Below are 25,671 nucleotides of genomic sequence, written 5' to 3'. Positions count from 1 at the left end.
CTGTTAGTTAGCCAATCCTCTATCCATGCTAATATATTACTCCCAACCCCGTGAACTTTTATCTTGTGTAATCTTTTATGTGGCACCTTGTCAAATGCCTTCTTGAAGTCCAAATACACAACCATCCTCTGGTTCCCCTTTATCCGCCCTGCTCGTTACATCCTCAAAGAATTCCAGCAAATTTGCCAAACATGACTTCCACTTCATAAATCTATGCTGACTCTGCCTGACTGAATTATGCTTTTCAAAATGTCCTACTACTGCTTCTTTAATAATGGACTCCAACATTTTTTCATGACAAGAATACCTGACTACTTCTCCAATGACAACTGGCAGTTCAAGGCAGGACAATATTCATCTGGCAGAATGATGCGTCTAAAACTGGAAATGTTCATATTTCTGGCAATGTCATGAAGGTGAATAAATTAACGTTCATCAATTGTGCTAATTGTTTGAACTATGGACTCGTATTAAAGGACAAAGGCGAGATCCTAAAGATAACAAACCTAAATTGGACCAGGATAAATCAATGAAATGTTGCAGACAAGGAGAAAGATTAATGAACGGATATAATTTGTGATTTGGGAATTTTCCTTTTTGTATCTCTGCCTTCCAATTAATTTATATAATGGTATGCATGCAAAACGTAATCATGCACTGCCAAGAGAAATGGTGCACAAAATCAGGTAAAGTGACAAAAGAATGTGGACAAATGATATATCAATGCACAAGTAATTAAAGGGATTGTTTAAAGGAATAAATAGGCATATAGGGGATGTTATATTCGAACAAATACTATTAAAGAACTGATCTCAAAGGTAGTTGTATGCAGGTTTTTCTTAGATTAGATTCGAAACTGGGTTAAATGGTGTTCACAATTACATTTCAACTTTTATATTAGATGAATAAATGAAAATTAGGAAATGAAATGGGAATATGGTTTGGTGTAAGGCGAGAAGATTTGGAATGGTTCTGCTAGGAAGCAAAGTAACATCGTTTTGTGACTGTTCCTGTGATAGACATTTTTGTTACCTGCTGATCTATTGATTCCACTTTAAATACTCCATCATCAGTGTACTTGTTGGAGAATGATGTACACAAGGAATTTGCAAACTATCTGAATATACTAGATTGAGGGAAGGAGGGAGCCTGGACATTCCAGGACAAGCTGTGATGTGCTGGAATGCTCTCTGCAGGTTAATCAATGAAAGTTAAAGAGAATCAATGTTTGTAGCAAAGACACTATTGCCATACACCAATAAAAGCAAAAATGACAATTTGTGGATAAAATGTTCGTGCCTGTTAGGGCCCACAATGTTGCAGAAATACAACCCTCTTGTTTTATGGGTGGTTGTAAATTTTGGCCATAAAAAAGTGTATTTAAAGGATTCATTCAGAAATTAAAAATCAGTTTACTAAGAACTTGCTAAACAATTACAAATGATAGTGATATGAGTGTCAGCTCATTCCTGGTGGGAACATGTGTACAATGAGCAGGAATACCCCAGATCAGGTTGTTTGCTCATGTGTTCATTGTCCAGATCGTAACAACTGATGCATTGTTCGGTGGGTTTGAAGGTTAGTGAACAGCTCAAAACTCAAGGATGAACAATTAAAAATGGTAGGGTTGTTAAATCATGAGAGATCAGAAAGTGACTTCCCCATCCTCAGAAGGGAATGTAGGACAACCTAGTCATGAACACAAGGATTAGGATTTGTTTTAATCCCATAAAGATTTTGGTTTTCTTTTTACTTATAGCTTGTGGATTTGTACTGTAGCTAGAGATAATGAAATGGTTGAAGTTGTTCATTCTCAGGATGCTTGGGAGTGTAATGTGTCAGGGTACAATTTAATTGACCGTGCGCTTTAGCTTCTGCTAAAAGTGCTGGGTGAGAGATTTATGGCAGCTCAATGCAATTGGCCCAAGATAACAATGGGATGTGGAATAGGGCCATAATTAATTACATGCTTGGATGGTAAACAAGTTGGCTTTTGGTATTTTGTAGGAACTAGCTTATTTCTGGGGGTCTTGTTCATAGTAACTGTTATCAGGATATGTGTCAGAAAAGACAGTGTGCGTGACTAGAGGCCTATAAAGTGCTGGAGCTCTTTAGAGTCAGGCTCGAAAAGGAGCGATGAAGGTTATATCTCCATCCAGAGGAAAAACAGGGTAATTACACTTATTTCTCTGCATGTCTACTGCTTAGGTGCGTGTCTGCACTTGATCGAACACAATAAAAGTTTTACATTGCAACCATCTTTGGTGTCAGATTCAAATTCTCTTACACAACTTAACTAATTCCCAAAACAAGTATAAAAATAGTTTAAGTTATATTTCCTGGTTTGGGATAGTCACCTTCAGTGAGAGGAACTATTGCAATAGCTGGAACTTAAACGTCCAGACTTAATGGGGGAAAAAAATCCTCGAGCTATTCCTTTGCTGAACTGGAATGGTATTCCAAATTTGCAAACATTCACTGAAGCTTCAAACTGACCCATGTACTCTGGGTAACAAGGAGAGTATTCAACTATATCAGTTTGCAAAAGATATAAACAAAAAAAAAAATGCAGATGCTGAAAATTAAACAGAAATGCTGGAAATACTCAGGTTAGAATGCATCTGGGGAGAGAATAAACAAGTTAACTTCATGGACCGTTCAAAATCTAAAGAAAAAAAGAAGATTCAGCATCCACAGGTGTTGCCTGACCAGAGCGATTCTGCTATTTTTTTGTTGGTTGTTGCAAATGATAAACTTGAAAAGGATTAGTGGCATATAGCCATTCTAGTTTTAAAGATTAATTACATGCAAGAAATACAGAATCATTTACAGAAAAACAGAGGTCTCAATCATAAAATGCAGCACACCCCTCTCTCTCCCTACCTGAAATGAGCCTTGCACTCTGCTCCACATTGTGTATTTTAGATAATTTGGATGTTCTTTTGGGTCAGTTTGATTACCAGCAATGTCTCAATTACCAATGTTGTTTTCAAGATGGTTTTAAATTCAATTTGTCTTCCAAGAATAGAGTAAGATTCAAACTGACTTCGCTCAGATTTAAAAAAAATGCTTATAGCTTTACCAATTCAACATTTTTTTGGTTAAACGAAAGGCTAAATTGTACTGCATAATGTTTCCATGTTATAAAATATTAATACTTTAATTTGTTCATTAAATATAAAATTATGAAAGTAGGTTAGCATCATAAAACACTGCAAGATTCTGTTAAAGGTACTGTCTCCAAAAATCTCTTTCATGGTCTCAGTTGTATTGCAGCTCTTTTTAACTGCTTTATAAAGAACAATATAATTTCTTTCAAGAAAAAACAGACAAGCCAGCTTTACTGAAAAGACCACTGCTTCTCAAAACACTTGCAATTAAAAACAAGGCTTTCAATTCAATGATTCTCAATTACCAAACAAGCAGGAGATCCCATTATTTACAGACTGTCTCAAGAAAAATAGATCCCACCCTTTCTAGCACCCTACTTGGAACCAAGTAATTTGCCAGAATGAAAGAAAACAAACAGCACTATAGTGCCTTATTAACAAATTGATCACATCACGAATGCATTTTACCAAATTCCGTTTATCAATAATATATTACACTTGCTATGAAATGCCTGCAGCAGATGATAATTTTTGCAACAGTCTCAGCAGACTAATAACTGTAGATTTATTGAACAGAATTACAATTGAAGTTTCCATTAAGTTGTTACAATAATTTTGTTACAGGTCAGCTTCCAGATTTATGCAAAATGATTTATCAAAAAGCATAATTGGACTGCTTAATGTTTCCATGTTAAAACATTCAAACTTTAATTTTTTCATTACATATAAAATTGTGGAAGTCAGTGAGCATCTTAACACACTAAGGCAATACTTAATCGCCTTATTTATTAGCATTTATGCAAAATTCAAATATCATGCCCGGTTTGCCCATCTAATTGGATTGCTAACACCATCTCACGTTCAGGACTATTCACTGAATTAGTGGGGCTGATTTTATGGAATTACTCCCGACATTGGGAGAACATATGTGGAATTTGGATGGGCACACCCCATAACCCAGGACCATGAATGGATGGAGAATCAAAGGGACTGTGCAGCCAGCTTCAGGACGTACATGCCCAGCAGGGGAGGCTCCTCGCTAGGAGAGCACATTTGTACAATTAACCGTTGGGATTTAATGTTCAGCTTCCCCTTCCTACATTCGTTGCACAAGAGCAGTGGGTGGGGATGTAAGGCAATGCAATGAAGTTGCTATTCCTAGTCAAGAAGTCAATACTGCATACTGCATAGCAAAATACTATAAGATGCGTATTCACACAAGGATAAGGTTTTGTCCCGGAGCATTCCGATAAACACCATCTTAGTGAATAACCCAGAACTCAGTTAACACCAAACACTGCAACTAGAAGTTTGAAATGTCACCCCGTTAAAAAAAAAAACAGATGCCCGATAGCCTAAACCAACTGAAGGAGAAAGTAAGTAATGCCTATAAAAGGCCCTACTCTAACCGGTACAGCAAATCTTCCTTGCTATATTAAACCGTTGAATTTCTGAGATAATTTCACCATCCTAAATAAAAATGCAGCTTTACCCATATTGCAAGAAACATTTTATAATAATGACCATCATGCTATTTGAAAAGGATGTTTTTTCCAAAGTTTAATTTATTAAATCATTGCACCTGATCTGGTGAGTTTGGCCTACAACAATACTGTCATTGTCACTTAATGAAGACAATGTGCAAGCATTTTTCAAATAGTGCTACATCTGCCATTTGAATTTGAATCTGAATGTTAAATTTTGAAGTCATCAGATCCAGCAGAGCCATGTTGTGCATGACACTCTGTTATTATTGTATTGAATAACTGTCTGTGATTAGCAGAACTGGAGGTTTCATCTTTTGGCACAAGTAACTACAGTGCTATTCACTAATTTATATACACACACACACACACACACATATGTTAAAGACATGGTCGCCATCGATCCTGATGATTTTCACCATCCAGTTCTGGTATCCTGGGTTGCAGGGCTGACCGTGTTAATCCCCAAAACTTCTGGGGCAACAGGTCTTTCTTAGTTGCAGTAAACTTCCAGCCCATGTGACTTCCACAAGTACGGCACTGGGCTATAGTCCATGCAAACCTGCAAAATATTTCACAACAAAATGAGACACATTAGGAAAACTGTTAGTGAATCATGTGCAATATAAATCAAAATTAGCATTTTAGTACATATTCACATATGATAAATAACTTATGAGGACAATAGTTCATTTCTTAAGAGCCAATTTTATTTTCATTCAATTGATTCTGCATTCACATTAATCACGAGACGAGGAGAATTGTACATAACTAGCTCTGCTATAACAAAGTCAGATGCAAAAATTTAAACTTTATATTGATTTCATTTATAGAATGTTTTGTGACTTGCTACTGGGCCCCAATTTCTTTCTTCAAGTTCATCCATAAAGCACTCCACCCTTGCAATTTACCTCAAACAAGACCTCAGAGGAAAGAGTTTATTTTACATTTTCCACAGCAGTGCATATACCATCCAGGGAATTATTTTTCCCCCTATGCTTAGAGGCTATGATCAATTAAATGTGTGTATTGCTTCAGTTGCCGAATTCTCCATTATCTCGGCAAGCCATGCTTTTGTGTTACAGTATATAAACAAGTGAGTTTAGGATCTAATTATGCTTTAATAACCCGAAAGTTTACTTCCTTCAATGCAGCATTTGTTGTGACTCTGAAGCCCTGCAGAAACTCAAGACAATACTGCATGCTTGATATGAATAAACCAGTATTTAAATAAATCTAATTCTTTTGATTAGTGCTCTACATAAAATGGAGTGAAACATACATCAATGCTACGTAATAGAAAATGTCCAATACTGTCAAATGGATGGTGCTGTGCTAGCTGTGTGATACTAACACTGAGCATTGCTAAATAATCAAACAAAATGATCAGAATGAATTAGACACGGAACAGGGACATTTAGTATTTCACTGACTTCAGTACAGTAGTCAATAAATGATAATGTAACATTGTAAAAGGCATTGTTAAACAAGAGATTACCCAGGAAACCAGCTGTGCTGAGTTGATGGTCGACCAATTAAGTTCAGGTTGTTAGCTTTATATACGGTGAGGGTTTCATGCACATAACCATGAGCATTCACGTAGGCAGCCATTGGTCCATACAAGGATAAACTTTAAAAAAAAGTGGATAAGAACTAGTTAAGCAGTGAATAATCATAGAATGGTTACAGCACAGGAGGAGGCCATTTGCCCTGTCGATCTGGTGCTGGCTCTCTGCAAAAGCACTTCAGCCAGTCCCACCCCTCTGCCCTTTCCCCCTTCAGGTACTTATCCAATTCCCTTTTTGAAAGCCACGATTGAGTCTGCCTCCATCACCCTCTCAGGCAACGCATTCCAGATCCTAACCACTCGCTGCGTAAAAACCTTTTCCCTCAGGGTGCCTTGGTTCTTTGGCCAATCACCTTAAACCTGTGCCCTCTGGATCTCGACCCTTCCGCCAATGGGAACAGTTTCCTTCTACCTGTCCAGACCCCTCTTGATTTTGAGCACCTCGATCAAACCTCCTCTCAACCTTCTCTGCTCCAAGGAGAACAAGCCCAGCTTCTCTAGTCTATACTTCCAAGTTTTGGGTCATCTGCAAATTTTGAAATTGTGCCTTGTACGCCTAAATCTGTGGTCCTAGTTCCGTGGGGAACACCACTGTATACTTTCCTCCAGCCAAAAAAACAGCCGGCCACCACTACTCCCTGTTTCCTGTCACTGAGCCAATTCCCTATCCATGCTGCCACTGTCCCTTTTATTTCATGGGCTTCAACTTTGCTGGCACGCCCATTATGTGGCATTTATCAAATGCCTGTTGGAAGTTCATCATCATCATCATCGAAATCACAGGTGGGACAGACAGTCGCTAAAGGAAAGGGTGGGTGGGGAGTCTGGTTTGCCGCACGCTCCTTCCACTGCCTGTGCTTGTTTTCTGCATGCTCTTGGCAACGAGACTCGAGGTGCTCAGCGCCCTCCATGTACACCACATCAACTGCATTACCTTCATCAACCCTCTCTGTTATCTCATCAAAAAACTCAATCTGGTTTGTTAAACACAATTTGCCTTTAACAAATCCATGCTGGCATTCCTTAATTAACCCACACTTGTCCAAGTGACATAATTTTGTCCCGAATTATCATTTCTAAAAGCTTCCCCACAACGAGGTGAAACTGACTGACCTGTAGTTACTAGGGTTATCCTTACGTACTTTTTTTTTAGAACAAGGATATAACATTTGCTACTCTCCAATCCTCTGTTACCAGCCCCATATCCAACAAAGATTGGAAGATTGTGGCCAGTACCTCCGCAATTTCCACCTTTGCTTTCCTCAGCATCCCAGGATGCATCCCATCCTGTCCTGGTGACTATCTACTTTAAAGTACAGCCAGCTTTTCTAGTACATCATCAATTTTATCCCATCCAGTATCGCCACTACGACTTTGGCAACATCTTCTTCCTTGGTAAAGACAGATGCAAAGTGCTCATTTAGTACCTCGGCCATGCTCTCTGCCTCAATGTGTAGGTCTCCATTTTGGTCCCTAATCGCCGCCCCTGCCACCCACCCCCCCCCCCCGGGTCTTACTGCCCGTTTACTATTTATATGCCTATAGAAGATTTTTGGATTCCATTTATGTTAGCTGCCAATATCTTCTCAGACTCGCTCTTTGCCCCTCTTATTTCCTTTTCACTTCCCCTCTGAACTTTCTATATTCAGTCTGGTTTTCACTTATATTATCAACCTGACATCTGTCATACACCTCCTTTTTCTGCTTCATCTTACTCTCCATCTTTCGTCATCCAGGGAGCTCTGGCTTTGGTTGCCCTACCTTTCCCCCTCATAGAAATGTACCTCGACTGTACCCCAACCATCTCCTCTTTAAAGGTAGCTCATTGTTCAATTAATTATAGTTTTGCCTGTAAATTTTTGATTCCAATTTACCTGGGCTAGATCCATTCTCAACCCACTGAAATTGGCCTTCCTCCAATTACTTTTACTCTATATTGCTCCCTGTCCTTTTCCATAGCAAGTCTAAATCTTATGATACTATGATCACTGTTCCCTAAATGTTCCCCTACTGACACTTCCTCTACTTGACCCACCTCAATCCCCAGAACCAGGTTGGCAATGGCTCCTTCCTATAACTATGCAAACCAATAAAAATATACCAATTCAAGGTAGTTCAGCTTCTGCAATAATTGCTGGAGTTCAGCTTTTCTCTATCTATACGACACTAAGTTAGGAGGCAGAGTAAGTTGTGTCGATGAGAGCAGAATGTTACAAAAAAGGAGATAGACAGACCAAGGATGTGGGCAAAACAATGACAGATGGAGCTCAATGTGACGGAGTGGGAGATCATCCAATGAAATCAGAGAAAAATTGGAATATCAATGGCGAGAGACTAGGAGCTGTGGAGGAGCAGAGATCCAGGAACACAAATCACTAAAAGCTCAAACAGATACAAAAAGTAATCAAAGGGTCGAATGGAACTTGGCCTTTACCTCAAGGGGGTTGGAATTTAAAAGCAAGGAAGTGATTTTTCAGTTGCATTGAGCCTTAGTTAGATCCTATCTGGAGTACTGTGTTCTGTTTTAGGCATTGCACCTCAGGAAGGGGTACAGTACAGATTCACCAGAATGATACTCGGGCTTGAATGACTAAAGTTGCATAAACTTGGTTTGAGTCAAGAAGGTTGAGAGGTGATCTCATCAAGGTGTTTAAAATAAGGGGATTCAATATAGAGTAGATAGAGAACCATCTCCACTGGTGGAGGAATCCAGAAAGGTTTATAATCTTAAAATTAGTCCATTTAGGGTTTAAATCAGGAAAGTGCTTTTTCATACAAGAGGGTAGTGGAAATCTAGAACCCTCTTCCCAAATAGCTGTGGAATGAGTCAATTGAAATTTTCAAGACTGAGCGATAATTTTGTGTTTGTCAGGGTATCAAGGGGCATGGAGCAAAGGCGGTTTAGTTGAGGTTAGGATACAGATCAGCCATGATCTAATTGACTGGTGGGATAGGCTCGAGGGACTGAATGGCCTACTCCTGTTCCTACTTTCATTTGTTCCAGAACAAAATTGGCATAGTTATTTGGTTGTTGCAGTAATAGCCATATTCCAATGGCTAAAGGAATGTTCTGAATATATGGGCCGATCTTCTGAGAGTCAGGGGATACATTGCTTTGTAACAGTGGAGTTGCTTATGATGTGATTGGGATTACAGAGACGTGGCTCCAGGATGATCAGGGCTTGGAACTCAACATCCAGGGGTATTCAACATTCAGGAAGGATAGAACAAAAAGAAAAGGAGGTGGGGTAGCATTGCTGGTTAAAGAGGAGATTAATGCAATAGTTAGGAAGGACATTAGCTTGGATGATGTGGAATCTATCTGGGTCGAGCTACAGAAAACCAAAGGACAAAAAACATTAGTGGGAGTTGTGTACAGACCTCCAAACAGTAGTAGTGATGTTGGGGAGGGCATTATTATAATGGGTTGCTTTAATATGCACATAGATTGGGCGAACCAAACTGGAAGCAATACGGTGGAGGAGGATTTCCTGGAGTGCATAAGGGATGGTTTTCTAGACCAATATGTCGAGGAACCAACTAGGGGGGGGGGGGGGGGGGGGGGGGGGCATCTTAGACTGGGTGTTGTGTAATGAGAGAGGATTAATTAGCAATCTCGTTGTGCGAGGCCCCTTGGGGAAGAGTGACCATAATATGGTGGAATTCTGCATTAGGATGGAGAATGAAACAGTTAATTCAGAGACCATGGTCCAGAACTTAAAGAAGGGTAACTTTGAAGGTATGAGGCGTGAATTGGCTAGGATAGATTGGCGAATGATACTTAAGGGGTTGACAGTGGATGGGCAATGGCAGACATTTAGAGACCGCATGGATGAACTACAACAATTGCACATTCATAGAAACATAGAAAATAGGTGCAGGAGTAGGCCATTCGGCCCTTCTAGCCTGCACCGCCATTCAATGAGGTCATGGCTGAACATGCAACTTCAGTACCCCATTCCTGCTTTCTCACCATACCCCTTGATTCCCCTAGTAGTAAGGACTTCATCTAACTCCTTTTTGAATATATTTAGTGAATTGGCCTCAACAACTTTCTGTGGTAGAGAATTCCACAGGTTCACCACTCTCTGGGTGAAGAAATTCCTCCTCATCTCGGTCCTAAATGGCTTCCCCCTTATCCTTAGACTGTGTCCCCTGGTTCTGGAATTCCCCAACATTGGGAACATTCTTCCTGCATCTAACCTGTCTAACACCGTCAGAATTTTAAACGTTTCTATGAGGTCCCCTCTCATTCTTCTGAACTCCAGTGAATACAAGCCCAGTTGATCCAGTCTTTCTTGATAGGTCAGTCCCGCCATCCCAGGAATCAGTCTGGTGAACCTTCGCTGCACTCCCTCAATAGCAAGAATGTCCTTCCTCAGGTTAGGAGACCAAAACTGTACATAATACTCCAGGTGTGGCCTCACCAAGGCCCTGTACAATTGTAGCAACACCTCCCTGCCCTTGTACTCAAATCCCCTCGATATGAAGGCCAACATGCCATTTGCTTTCTTAACCGCCTGCTGTACCTGCATGCCAACCTTCAATGACTGATGTACCATGACACCCAGGTCTCTTTGCACCTGCCCTTTTCCTAATCTGTCACCATTCAGATAATAGTCTGTCTCTCTGTTTTTACCACCAAAGTGGATAACCTCACATTTATCCACATTATACTTCATCTGCCATGCATTTGCCCACTCACCTAACCTATCCAAGTCGCTCTGCAGCCTCATAGAATCCTCCTTGCAACTCACACTGCCACCCAACTTAGTGTCATCCGCAAATTTGGAGATACTACATTTAATCCCCTCGTCTAAATCATTAATGTACAGTGTAAACAGCTGGGGCCCCAGCACAGAGCCTTGCGGTACCCCACGAGTCACTGCCTGCCATTCTGAAAAGTCCCCATTTACTCCTACTCTTTGCTTCCTGTCTGACAACCAGTTCTCAATCCATGTCAGCACACTACCCCCAATCCCATGTGCTTTAACTTTGCACATTAATCTCTTGTGTGGGACCTTGTCAAAAGCCTTCTGAAAGTCCAAATATACCACATCAACTGGTTCTCCCTTGTCCACTCTACTGGAAACATCCTCAAAAAATTCCAGAAGATTTGTCAAGCATGATTTCCCTTTCACAAATCCATGCTGACTTGGACCTATCATATTACCTCTTTCCAAATGCACTGCGATGACATCCTTAATAATTGATTCCATCATTTTACCCACTACCGATGTCAGGCTGACCGGTCTGTAATTCCGTGTTTTCTCTCTCCCTCCTTTTTTAAAAAGTGGGGTTACATTGGCTACGCTCCACTCCATAGGAACTGATCCAGAGTCTATGGAATGTTGGAAAATGACTGTCAATGCATCCACTATTTCCAAGGCCACCTCCTTAAGTACTCTGGGATGCAGTCCATCAGGCTCTGGGGATTTATCGGCCTTCAATCCCATCAATTTCCCCAACACAATTTCCCGACTAATAAGGATTTCCCTCAGTTCCTCCTCCTTACTAGACCCTCCAACCCCTTTTATATCCGGAAGGTTGTTTGTGTCCTCCTCAGTGAATACCGAACCAAAGTACTTGTTCAATTGGTCCGCCATTTCTTTGTTCCCCGTTATGACTTCCCCTGATTCTGACTGCAGGGGACCTAAGTTTGTCTTTACTAACCTTTTTCTCTTTACATATCTATAGAAACTTTTGCAATCCGTCTTAATGTTCCCTGCAAGCTTCTTCTCGTACTCCATTTTCCCTGCCCTAATCAAACCCTTCGTCCTCCTCTGCTGAGTTCTAAATTTCTCCCAGTCCCCGGGTTCTCTGCTATCTCTGGCCAATTTGTATGCCACTTCCTTGGCTTTAATGCTATCCCTGATTTCCCTTGATAGCCACGGTTGAGCCACCTTCCCTTTTTTATTTTTACGACAGACAGGAATGTACAATTGTTGAAGTTCATCCATGCGGTCTCTAAATGTCTGCCATTGCCCATCCACAGTCAACCCCTTCAGTATCATTCGCCAATCTATCCTAGCCAATTCACGCCTCATACCTTCAAAGTTACCCTTCTTTAAGTTCTGGACCATGGTCTCTGAATTAACTGTTTCATTCTCCATCCTAATGCAGAATTCCACCATATTATGGTCACTCTTCCCCAAGGGGCCTCGCACAACGAGATTGCTAATTAATCCTCTCTCATTACACAACACCCAGTCTAAGATGGCCTCCCCCCTAGTTGGTTCCTTGACATATTGGTCTAAAAAACCATCCCTTATGCACTCCAGGAAATCCTCCTCTACCGTATTGCTTCCAGTTTGGTTAACCCAATCTATGTGCATTTTAAAGTCACCCATTATAACTGCTGCACCTTTATTGCACGCACCCCTAATTTCATGTTTGATGCCCTCCCCAACATCACTACTACTGTTTGGAGGTCTGTACACAACTCCCACTAACGTTTTTTGTCCTTTGGTATTCTGCAGCTCTACCCATATAGATTCCACATCATCCAAGCTAATGTCCTTCCGAACTATTGCCTTAATTTGCTCCTTAACCAGCAATGCTACCCCACCTCCTTTTGCTTTTATTCTATCTTTCCTGAATGTTGAATACCCCTGGATGTTGAGTTCCCAGCCCTGATCATCCTGGAGCCACGTCACCGTAATCCCAATCACATCATATTTGTTAACATCTATTTGCACAGTTAATTCATCCACTTTATTGCGGATACTCCTTGCATTAAGACACAAAGCCTTCAGGCTTGTTCTTTTAACACCCTTTGTCCTTTTAGAATTTTGCTGTACGGTGGCCCTTTTTGTTCTTTGCCTTGGGTTTCTCTGCCCTCCACTTTTCCTCATCTCCTTTCTGTCTTTTGCTTTTGCCTCCTTTTTGTTTCCCTCTGTCTCCCTGTCTGGCGTAAAAATAAAAAAGGGAAGGTGGCTCAACCGTGGCTATCTAGGGAAATCAGGGATAGTATTAAAGCCAAGGAAGTGGCATACAAATTGGCCAGAAATAGCAGCGAACCTGGGGACTGGGAGAAATTTAGAACTCAGCAGAGGAGGACAAAGGGTTTGATTAGGGCAGGGAAAATGGAGTACGAGAAGAAGCTTGCAGGGAACATTAGGACGGATTGCAAAAGTTTCTATAGGTATGTAAAGAGAAAAAGGTTAGTGAAGACAAACGTAGGTCCCCTGCAGTCAGAATCAGGGGAAGTCATAACGGGGAACAAAGAAATGGCAGACCAATTGAACAAGTACTTTGGTTCGGTATTCACTGAGGAGGACACAAACAACCTTCCGGATATAAAAGGCGTCAGAGGGTCTAGTAAGGAGGAGGAACTGAGGGAAATCCTTAGTAGTCGGGAAATTGATGGGTTTGAAGGCCGATAAATACCCAAGGCCTGATGGACTGCATCCCAGAGTACTTAAGGAGGTGGCCTTGGAAATAGCGGATGCATCGAGTCATTTTCCAACATTCCATTGACTCTGGATCAGTTCCTATCGAGTGGAGGGTAGCCAATGTAACCTCACTTTTTAAAAAAGGAGGGAGAGAGAAAACAGGGAATTATAGACCGGTCAGCCTGACCTCAGTAGTGGGTAAAATGATGGAATCAATTATTAAGGATGTCATAGCAGCGCATTTGGAAAGAGGTGACATGATAGGTCCAAGTCAGCATGGATTTGTGAAAGGGAAATCATGTTTGACAAATCTTCTGGAATTTTTTGAGGATGCTTCCAGTAGAGTGGACAAGGGAGAACCAGTTGATGTGGTATATTTGGACTTTCAGAAGGCTTTCGACAAGGTCCCACACAAGAGATTAATGTGCAAAGTTAAAGCACATGGGATTGGGGGTAGTGTGCTGACATGGATTGAGAACTGGTTGTCAGACAGGAAGCAAAGAGTAGGAGTAAATGGGTACTTTTCAGAATGGCAGGCAGTGACTAGTGGGGTACCTCAAGGTTCTGTGCTGGGGCCCCAGCTGTTTACATTGTACATTAATGATTTAGACGAGGGGATTAAATGTAGTATCTCCAAATTTGCAGATGACACTAAGTTGGGTGGCAGTGTGAACTGCGAGGAGGATGCTATGAGGTTGCAGAGTGACTTGGATAGGTTAGGTGAGTGGGCAAATGCATGGCAGATCAAGTATAATGTGGATAAATGTGAGGTTATCCACTTTGGTGGTAAAAACAGAGACAGACTATTATCTGAATGGTGACAGATTAGGAAAAGGGGAGGTACAACGAGACCTGGGTGTCATGGTACATTAGTCATTGAAGGTTGGCATGCAGGTACAGCAGGCGGTTAAGAAAGCAAATGGCATGTTGGCCTTCATAGCGAGGGGATTTGAGTACAGGGGCAGGGAGGTGTTGCTACAGTTGTACAGGGCCTTGGTGAGGCCACACCTGGAGTATTGTGTACAGTTTTGGTCTCCTAACTTGAGGAAGGACATTCTTGCTATTGAGGGAGTGCAGCAAAGGTTCACCAGATTCCCGGGATGGCGGGACTGACCTATCAAGAAAGACTGGATCAACTGGGCTTGTATTCACTGGAGTTCAGAAGAATGAGAGGGGACCTCAAACGTTTAAAATTCTGATGGGTTCAGACAGGTTAGATGCAGGAAGAATGTTCCCAATGTTGGGGAAGTCCAGAACCAGGGGTCACAGTCTAAGGATAAGGGGTAAGCCATTTAGGACCGAGATGAGGAGAAACTTCTTCACCCAGAGAGTGGTGAACCTGTGGAATTCTCTACCACAGAAAGTTGTTGAGGCCAATTCACTAAATATATTCAAAAAGGAGTTAGATGAAGTCCTTACTACTAGGGGGATCAAGGGGTGTGGCGAGAAAGCAGGAATGGGGTACTGAAGTTGCATGTTCAGCCATGAACTCATTGAATGGCGGTGCAGGCTAGAAGGGCCGAATGGCCTACTCCTGCGCCTATTTTCTATGTTATGGCTGGTATGGAATAACTTCAGCGTCACTGATTTAAAAAGGTATTTTATTTATATAAACTGGTTCTTTGGGATTTGAATTCCAGGGTTGTATCCATTGTTCTGTGAAAGACTGACATGGCTCTTGGCTTTGGTAGCACGGGCTGACCCTGGAATTTGGCAGAATTGGGGTGAAGCTGCTGGTGTTTGGCAGTATTGGGGAATAGCTTGGTCTTGCAACACTGTAGAGAGGAAGTAGGGGATGAAATATGGGGTTTAGCACACAGATGGATTGCAATGTTTAGCAACGAAGGCAGGACATTATTTTTGGCTCTGTGGTAAACACCTTTGGGGTATGATGATGGAGGTGTACACTGGACTTAATTACATAGGTTTCAGTAATTGCAAATTCATTAAATATTGCACTGAGATCATATTAATGGTGTGTCATAAATTTGAAGCTGAAAACTTTTGTGCAACAAAACAGATCTACATTAATACCAAACATTTTGTTCACATGTTTTCTTCTGCATATTCATAATTTCAACCACGCTATCTTATTTTATAGCATAGCAATGGCTGTCTTTGGCATGGTCAATAGTCCAAGGATCTCGTGCTTTGTTATAAAATTAGAATCCTAATGTGACTACTATATCAAAATGGAAACTCACCTGAAAATATCATTTTTGGTGGTTATTTCTGTGTGGAGACATCTTTTACAACAAAGAGACGTACACTGTAAACCAGAAATTAGTTAGAGATAAAGGTGAAGATTTTTGGAATTCTGCTGTAAGCATGTTTGACAAAAACATTACAAATGTGCTGCACTCATGTCTTGCATGTAACTACATTGAATGACAATTCCTGTTCTTTTCACTACACTATACTACAGCACTGAAGTGAATATAAAATATTTTCTCCCCTCATGAAAACTGCAACTCATTTGAGGCTTTGGAAAAGAGCAGTAGCAGCAGCAGCCATCATGCATCTCACCCAATTGGCCATTTTGCACGTGACCAAAGACAGTGAGCACCAGTCCCGGGTTACATTGTTCGGTGATCTGATTCATTGAATGGACATTGGTCTCAACAATATCAGTTGAAGGGACGCATCACTTATACGTCTTGTAATTATACAGGTAGAATTGATGGTTTGGTTTCAGTAGTTGGAGTACAGCACAAGTTACTAGTTAGACTGATTTAAATGCACAACTATAGTTTATTACAGTAGAATTAAATTTTGTTCACACTTACTTTGTCCATCAGATCCAATTCACAACGCAGCCGCTGAATAGCACTACTAATTTTCAGAAGATCTATTCTTAAGGCATCATCAATAGGTAAACAAGCAGCAACTCTATAAGAAAAATCTAAACACAATAATTAAAAATTTGTGTTACGAAATAACAAAATCAGTGCCCCCCCCCCACCCCCAGTCCTTTTTTGTTCTCAATACACAGATTTCAAATTATATCTTGACTCGATACTGAACAGAAGATCCATGAATATTCTTTTGGGACTAACTACAGAAATAACTTCATTTCAGTTTCTTCTACTGCTCAATCTGAAATTGCTCACCATGACAGTAACCTTTTCAACATGCAGTTAAATCCACTGAAGCATGAACTAAGTTAAAAAGATGCATTTTTAAAAATTGCACTTGGATTTGCATTACAGAAGGAAAGCTTCTTAAATCCAAGGGTAAAACTAACTTTGGACTTTTTAAATGCAAGATGAGTGACGTATTTAATTAATTCTTACCTACAGGATTTGAAGGAAGGGAGTCATCCTTGAGGTTTTCATCCCACTCACGGAGTTGCACCTTCATTCTTTCCATTAGTATTTCCTATATATGGACAAAGGGAAAAAACTGCATGCACCAGTGGACGATTGGTTATACTTTACACAACAGGTGTTTAATTGTTTAATGAATATTATAATACTGGGTCTGAACTATTACTGCTCTCCCAAATAGTTCTATTAATTTCCTTTACAACGATTGCCCTATGTCCTGCTTGGTCTGTGGAACTGAAATCAGGAAAAGTAAGATTTCTGGAAAAAAACAATCCTCTTCCATCTCGTCTTGAAAGAGTTGATGCCATACTAAGAAGTGGTTCCCTACATGCCTCTGCTACCTAATTAAAATGGCCAGTAAGTATGTTTGGACAGTGAATGCTAGCAGGCCATTCAATCACAGAGCATCACATCCAAGTCTTAATCCACAACAACCCAAATTCCACAAATATGTACTTAAAGTAGGTATAGGATTCTTGGCCGATTTTCCTCTGCCCAATTCAGAGGAGCTGAGGTCAGTTGTAATGTCCCTACCACTGGCCCAGTTGAACAATACAGAATGGGGATCAGAGCTTGAATCTTCCTGGTTTGTCTCAGTTACTCACTGGCTAAAGCTGCTGAGTAATCAGAGGGAGCCAACGTCTCCCTCTATCCTGCAACTGAATGTTAAACTTGGCAACAGATCTTTTTTTGAATCACTATTTGGAATAATGAGATAAATAGTCATAACTGTGGCTTTGAATCAGACAGGTGAATTTAATACTTCACTCTTGACAATGGAACTTTCAAGATGGTAGGCAATCACAAATGGAAAAGGAGAGGGAAATTATACAAGAACAAAAAGCAATAAGTATGATTTGTTTGCAATAATCTGCAATGAAATTGATAATTTTCCATTTAAAACATTATTCCTATATCTGCTTTTAGAATTTAGATATTAATTTCACAAGATAAAAAGCCCCAATAACAGGTGGCAGATTATCAAACCCTCCATACTCTGAAATTAGTATAACATCTGAAAAACATGGAACGTAAAAATGTAATCAAACTCTCCAAGCTTGATGATTTTAACTGCACATACACATGCAATTAGTAAGATTTTCAGTAAAAAGTTTATGCACAGTATACAGTCAAAAACATTTAAATCTGTAAAAAGTCTTTTTTTGCAAATTATTCTTAATCTCATTCTATAACCTGTTACTAGAATGTACTCGACTGTGGTACTGGTTGACTCTCAATTTACTCCTTCCTCATGAGTATATGCATATTGTCTGCACCACAACACAGATCAGGAACTCGCATCACATCTGGAAATCCTAAATGGAAAACGCACTGTCCTAGTACCTGCCCTTGCTGAGGAAGTCTCCCAGTGTTCTGCATCAAAATATTGGGCATCACGGATCGTGAAGCACCATGTATTTTCTACTTTAGTGGCAAATTAATCAAGTACCGACTCACAGCTTGCTGTTGAATTTGAGCTGGACATCCTGATTTGGCACACAAGGCATGGTGTGTTATAATCTTGTCTGACTAGTCTGATTTTCCATTAAAGATGTAGCATTTCTGCCTAGAGACCACATGCTGAATCCCTAACTGCTTCTCAGCCAGTTAGAGATGGCTCCATTAACAGTGTCAATGATGGTAGCTATTGGAGTCAACTATCTGTCAGAACTCTGGTATTTTTTTTTCCCCAAAGAAGCATAGCTAGATGTAGCATTTACCCACAGAAGCCATGATATAAGAACATCAGAAATAGGAGCAGGAATAGGCCATATGGTCCCTCGAGCCTGCTCCAGCATTTAATACGATTATGGCTGATCTGATCATGGACTCGGCTCCACTTCCCCGCCCGCTCCCCATAACCCCTTATCGTTTAAGAAACTGTCTATTTCTGTCTTAAATTTATTCAATGTCCCAGCTTCCACAGCTCTCTGAGGCAGCGAATTCCAGATTTACAACCCTCAGAGAAGAAATTTCTCCTCATCTCAGTTTTAAATGGGCGGCCCCTTATTCCAAGATCATGCCCTCTAGTTCTAGTCTCCCCTATCAGTGGAAACATCCTCTCTGCATCCACCTTGTCAAGCCCCCTCATAATCTTATACGTTTCGATAAGATCACCTCTCATTCTTCTGAATTCAAATGAGTAGAGGCCCAACCTACTCAACCTTTCCTCATAAGTCAACCCCCTCATCCCCGGAATCAACCGAGTGAACCTTCTCTGAACTGCCTCCAAAGCAAGTATATCCTTTCATAAATATGGAAACCAAAACTGCACGCAGTTTGGGACAACGATTTAGGAAAATGCACTTCCGGAGCATATTGAAACACCACTCTCAAGAGTTTTTTTAAATAGAAACATAGAAAATAGGTGCAGGAGTAGGCCATTCAGCCCTTCTAGCCTGCACCGCCATTCAATGAGTTCATGGCTGAACATGAAACTTCAGTACCCCCTTCCTGCTTTCTCGCCATAACCCTTGATCCCCCGAGTAGTAAGGACTTCATCTAACTCCCTTTTGAATATATTTAGTGAATTGGCCTCAACTACTTTCTGTGGTAGAGAATTCCACAGGTTCACCACTCTCTGGGTGAAGAAGTTTCTCCTCATCTCGGTCCTAAATGGCTTACCCCTTATCCTCAGACTGTGACCCCTGGTTCTGGACTTCCCCAACATTGGGAACATTCTTTCTGCATCTAACCTGTCTAAACCCGTCAGAATTTTAAACGTTTCTATGAGATCCCCTCTCATTCTTCTGAACTCCAGTGAATACAAGCCCAGTTGATCCAATCTTTCTTGATAGGTCAGTCCCGCCATCCCGGGAATCAGTCTGGTGAACCTTCGCTGCACTCCCTCAATAGCAAGAATGTCCTTCCTCAAGTTAGGAGACCAAAACTGTACACAATACTCCAGGTGTGGCCTCACCAAGGCCCTGTACAACTGTAGCAACACCTCCCTGCCCCTGTATTCAAATCCCCTCGCTATGAAGGCCAACATGCCATTTGCTTTCTTAACCGCCTGCTGTACCTGCATGCCAACCTTCAATGACTGATGTACCATGACACCCAGGTCTCGTTGCACCTTCCCTTTTCCTAATCTGTCACCATTCAGATAATAGTCTGTCTCTCTGTTTTTACCACCAAAGTGGATAACCTCACATTTATCCACATTATACTTCATCTGCCATGCATTTGCCCACTCACCTAACCTATCCAAGTCACTCTGCAGCCTAATAGCATCCTCCTCGCAGCTCACACTGCCACCCAACTTAGTATCATCTGCAAATTTGGAGATACTGCATTTAATCCCCTCGTCTAAATCATTAATGTACAATGTAAACAGCTGGGGCCCCAGCACAGAACCTTGCGGCACTCCACTAGTCACTGCCTGCCATTCTGAAAAGTACCCGTTTACTCCTACTCTTTGCTTCCTGTCTGACAACCAGTTCTCAATCCACATCAGCACACTACCCCCAATCCCATGTGCTTTAACTTTGCACATTAATCTCTTGTGTGGGACCTTGTCGAAAGCCTTCTGAAAGTCCAAATATACCACATCAACTGGTTCTCCTTTGTCCACTTTACTGGAAACATCCTCAAAAAATTCCAGAAGATTTGTCAAGCATGATTTCCCTTTCACAAATCCATGCTGACTTGGACCTATCATGTCACCATTTTCCAGATGCACTGCTATGACATCCTTGATAATTGATTCCATCATTTTACCCACTACTGAGGTCAGGCTGACCGGTCTATAATTCCCTGTTTTCTCTCTCCCTCCTTTTTTAAAAAGTGAATTAACACGTCGGTTTGGCGCATTTAATGGAAAATTTCTCAATTTCTGTAAAAGTGTTTAGCAACTAAGCTTAAACCAGTTGATCCTGATCAATGTATTTCCCTTAAATAATATATTTCTGAGGTCCAGACATGAAACTAGATAAAATAAAACCAGAACATTATAGCAAATACATTAAATCATAAGAATTTTATGGAGATTCTGTGGCTTAGCACAAAGGTGATTAAACTTTTACTGTATTGGGCCAGATCCTTCTGAAAGCAGTCACTGAAATAGTTGATTACGGGTGGATTTACACTAACGTCTGTGTGAGAAACAAGAAACATTACTTATATTGCAAACATTAACTATAAACACTCCAAATTGCGCTCTCTGCCTTCATTTCAGACTCTAACTTCACATCAGTCTCTTTCCAAATTATTTTTTTCCTCTCTCTCCACCGTCACTCTTTTCACCCTCTTTCTTTCTCTGTTTCTGTTGACAGTGAAAGTAACATAACAGGGGCTCAGGTGAATGGCAGAGTTAGAGCCATCAGCAAGCAGAGCATCAAGATCAACATATAAAAATGAGGGACAGGAAAAGATCAGCTGGTCTATCCAGCCTGTCCCATATAGTAATGTTGCAATTAAGCATCACAAGCCCCCACTCATCTCTGAAAAACCCACTGGTAGAAATAACTGATCTGCTGGACCTGACTTGAGAATCCAGTACTGTGGGTCCCCATTGAAAGGAGGGGAGCATCACTGGAGAGAGTGGGAGCTGCAAGTCAAGGCAGTGCTCTCCCAAAATGAAAACCTGCAGCATTGCCTGAGAATTAAAAAAAAAACACAAACACATCAGCAGATAAGCAGTTTGTACCAGTGGGAAGGATTAAACACTGAAGCTCCACAGGCTGGATAAGATCAGATCACAAGCCACAATTGGTTAGCAGACAACAAATTGGACATCACTGCCTTAGCACACCGATCTTTCAGCTCTAGGACATGGCTAAGGCCTGTCCAGAATGGTGGGACAAGTCTGCTCAGTTTGTTGGCTGTAACAAGTGAAATAAATTTGGAACATCTCAAATTAAGTTGCAGTAGGGACAACCCCACACCACAGCAATCACATGCAGATGGCTGGCGTGTGAAGCAGAAACACAAAGCTGCCATAGGACATAGAAACTTACAGCACACAAGGAAGTCTTGGTGGTACAGAGAGGGAACTGAACGCTGTGTCTATCTGATCTAGGGGGTCTTCACACTAACTATTGGTAACTAAAGTGAAGCAGCATTCCACTTTGCAGTACTGACATCTGTCATTTCAATTACCACAAAAATCTGCCAAGGAAATTTAGATTTATACTCACTGCATCATACAAAGAATAGACCCAGGGAGGCCACCAAGTCAGATTTGCACAGTGGAACTTTCTCTAAAGAGAGCAAGCAATGAAAATTAAAACTTGTATGAAAGCTTTCTGTAAAATGAATACACAAAACAAATTTTTTATAGTTGTTAGGATTACTGAGGCAACATCGAGCTTTGGAGGTCTACTGTACAGGATCACAGACTATTACTGAGTTGCTGATCTCAACCACACTGCTATGGGGAAGTGCCAAAGGCGGGCCTCGTATTGGAAGGGTGTTCGGAGGGAAAGCAACAGCTGAAGACCAGTTACTGGTCCACTCTGGCTAGTTTAAAAGCAATCAGCGGAACAAGTCAATACTTCACCACAATTGCTCATTTGTTGGGGAAGCTTGAAAATCAATCACGTATCCAACAGTTGCCGATGTTTAAAAATGTATCAATTACACGCCGTGCCAATTTTTGACAAATGAAAAAGAGCACTAAAATAGTTTTAACGTCCACCATTAGATCAACTGAATAAGGCTCAACAACTTTGTCTTAAGCCTCCATAAACATTTCATCTAACTTTAAAGAAAACTCTCTTTTTAAATGAGTGTTTAAGCCAAACTACAGTAAGTGCTTAATATGGCAAAACTGCAGAGATTTAATTTTTAAATGTATAATTTATTGATTCCTCAACATTGCAATAATCTTAAAAAAGGTCAAGTAGTTTCTTAAATAATGTATAGTATTGTTCTTAAAGGCTTCCAGCTTAGCAAGATAGACAAGCCCTTTCAAAAGGATGACAGGAGTATACAAGGAGCCCAGGGTGACTCACCCACCAGCAAAGCAACGGGTCTCTGCTTGGCATTTCCCTTAACAGCTCGTTAGAAATTCAGCAAAATACTGCAGATGCAAACCAATAATCTCCCATCACCAACAGATAACGATAGCACATATACCACATCGTTCACTCAGATAAAATCACATTCCTATTTAAATACATTTTTTCTTAGCAATCTGGAGTTAGTTCACCATGCTAGGATAAACTTCATTAAATGCAAGTTACTGTGCTGTATATTCCAGATAAGAAATGAGAACAAAACAAATTTGTTTGTACACATGGCATGTGATTTAACAGAAAGAATTTAAAGTAGTCGTTCGACATTTGTTCCGAAATCTAGTGCAAGGAATAAACAGCGTGCAAATTTAAATAAAACCCTTAACTGACCATGTTACTGTTTGCGTAGATTTTTTAAATTCAAGAACATGTGAAGTCGGGACAAGTAGCAGAATGGATAGCGAGCTGGCTACAGAACAGATTGGGGTTAAAGGTAGTTTCTCAGACCGGTGCAGGACCACTGCTGTTCACCATTTACAAAAATGTTCTGCACTCTGAATCGGAAGTATAATTTCAAAATTTGCAGACGAGGGGATTTGAGGGGGGGGCTTCTTTATACAGAGGGTTGTGGGGATCTGGAACTCGTTGCCTGGAAGAGTGGTGGATGCAGAAACCCTCACCACTTTTAAGAGATCATTGGATGGGCACTTAAAGTGCAGTAACCTGCAGAGTTACGGACCTAGAGCTGGTAATTGGGATTAGACTGGATAACTTCTTGTTGGACGGCACAGATATAATGGTAAGTACTGCAGCGAATAGATTATGGCCAGGGTGATCTCCTGGACTAGTTTCAATCGCCTAGATGGGTCAGAGAGGAATTTTCCCACATTTTTTCCTCCCTCAATTGGCCTGGGTTTTTAAATCTGGTTTTTGCCTCTCGCAGGAGATCACATGGCTCCGGTTGGGGTGGTGTAGAGAATGTTTCAGTGTAAGGGGTGTCGCAGTTGTGTGAGGCGGACTGGTTGGGCTGGGTGCTCTTTGCCTTTCCGTCATTGTTCATAGGTTTATATGTAACTTTTAAGGCTGTTGACCAAGGGCCGTGTGGCTCTTTGTCGGCCGGTGGGACACGATGGGCCGAAATGGCCTCCTTCTGCGCTGTAAATTTCTATGTTTCTATGACATCAAATTTGGGGGGGGGGGGGGGGGGAGCTGTAGTTAATACAGAGGACTGTGACAGAATACAAGATGACATTAATAAACTTGCAGAGTGAGCATGTAATTGGCAAATGAACTTCAATATAGACAAGTGTGAGGTGGTATATTTTGGTACGAAGAATAAGGGGGCCATATACTCCTTGGAAAATAAGTGCCTAAATGAGAGGGGAATCTGGGGGTACACAGATAAATAAATCACAATGTAGTGACGCAGATCAATAAATAAGCAAACCGGGTTTAATTTTTAGAGGGATAGAATTTAAAAGCAGAGAATTTATGTTAAACACGTATAGAACATTGGACTACACACACAAGAAATAGGAGCAGGAGTAGGCCATACGGCCCCTCGAGCCTGCTCTGCCATTCAATACGATCATGCCTGATCTGATCATGGACTCAGCTCCACTTCCCCGCCCGCTCCCCATAACCCTTTATTCCCTTATCGCTCAAAAATCTGTCTATCTCCACCTTAAATATATTAAATGACCCAGCCTCCACAGCTCTCTGGGGGTAGAGAATTCCATAGATGTATAACCCTCAGAGAAGAAATTCCTTCTCATCTCAGTTTTAAATGAGCGGCCCCTTATTCTGAGACTATGCCCCCTAGTTTTAGTTTCCTCTATGAGTGGAAATATCCTCTCTGCATCCAACTTGTCGAGCCCTCTCATTATCCTATATGTTCCGATAAGATCACCTCTCATTCTTCTGAACTCCAATGAGTATAGGCCCAACCTACTCATCTCCAGAATCAACCTAGTGAATCTTCTCTTGAGCAGCCCCCAATGCAAGTATATCCTTCCTTAAATACGGAGGCCAAAACTGTACGCAGTACTCAAGGTGTGGCCTCACCAATACCCTGTACAGTTGCAGCAAGACTTCCCTGCTTTTATACTCCATCCCCTTTGCAATAAAGGCCAACATTCCATTTGCCTTCCTGATTACTTGCTGTACCTGAATACTGACTTTGTGTTTCATGCACAAGGACCCCCCCCAGGTCCCTCTGAACTGCAATTTTTCTCCATTTAAATTATAATTTGCTTTCTATTTTTTTTGCCAAAGTGGATAACCTCACATTTTCCCACATTATACTCCATCTGCCAAATTTTTGCCCACTCACTTAACCTGTCTATATCCCTTTGCAGATTTTCTGTGTCCTCCTCACAATTTGCTTTCCCACCCATCTTTGTATCATCAGCAAACCTGGCTACATTACATTCGGTCCCTTCATCCAAGTCATTAATGTAGATTGTAAATAGTGGAGGCCCCCCACTAGTTACTGGTTGCCAACCAGAAAATGACCCATTTATTCAGACTCTCTTTTCTGTTAGTTAGCCAATCCTCTATCCATGCTAATATATTACCCCAACCCCATGAACTTTCATCTTGTGCAGAAAGTAACCTTTTATGTGGCACCTTATCGAATGCCTTCTGGAAATCCAAATACACCACATCCACTGGTTCCCCCTTATCCACCCCACTCGTTACATCCTCAAAGAACCCCAGCAAATTTGTCAAACATGATTTCCCTTTCATATATATAGAAACATATAAAATAGGTGCAGGAGTAGGCCATTTGGCCCTTCGAGCCTGCACTGCCATTCAATGAGTTCATGGCTGA

The 25,671-nt window shown here is 41.1% G+C and overlaps 1 protein-coding gene across 1 annotated transcript in view; it reads right to left on the bottom strand.

The window, feature by feature from the left end:
• Positions 1 to 3,793: 3,793 nt before the first annotated feature.
• Positions 3,794 to 25,671, bottom strand: part of crbn (cereblon) — a 51,788-nt gene continuing 29,910 nt past the window's right edge. The window contains exons 6-11 of the mRNA XM_070895147.1: positions 22,020 to 22,082; positions 16,849 to 16,933; positions 16,342 to 16,457; positions 15,760 to 15,824; positions 6,093 to 6,224; positions 3,794 to 5,156 (exon numbers count right to left, since the gene is read on the bottom strand). Of these exons, the coding sequence (XP_070751248.1) occupies positions 4,976 to 5,156; positions 6,093 to 6,224; positions 15,760 to 15,824; positions 16,342 to 16,457; positions 16,849 to 16,933; positions 22,020 to 22,082 (642 nt within the window). The 3' untranslated portion in view covers positions 3,794 to 4,975. The remainder of the gene's footprint in view (positions 5,157 to 6,092; positions 6,225 to 15,759; positions 15,825 to 16,341; positions 16,458 to 16,848; positions 16,934 to 22,019; positions 22,083 to 25,671) is intronic.

Source organism: Pristiophorus japonicus, chromosome 12 (assembly GCF_044704955.1).
Source record: "Pristiophorus japonicus isolate sPriJap1 chromosome 12, sPriJap1.hap1, whole genome shotgun sequence".
NCBI classification, from domain to species: Eukaryota; Metazoa; Chordata; class Chondrichthyes; family Pristiophoridae; genus Pristiophorus; species Pristiophorus japonicus.
This window is presented reverse-complemented; position numbering and strand designations above follow the sequence as displayed.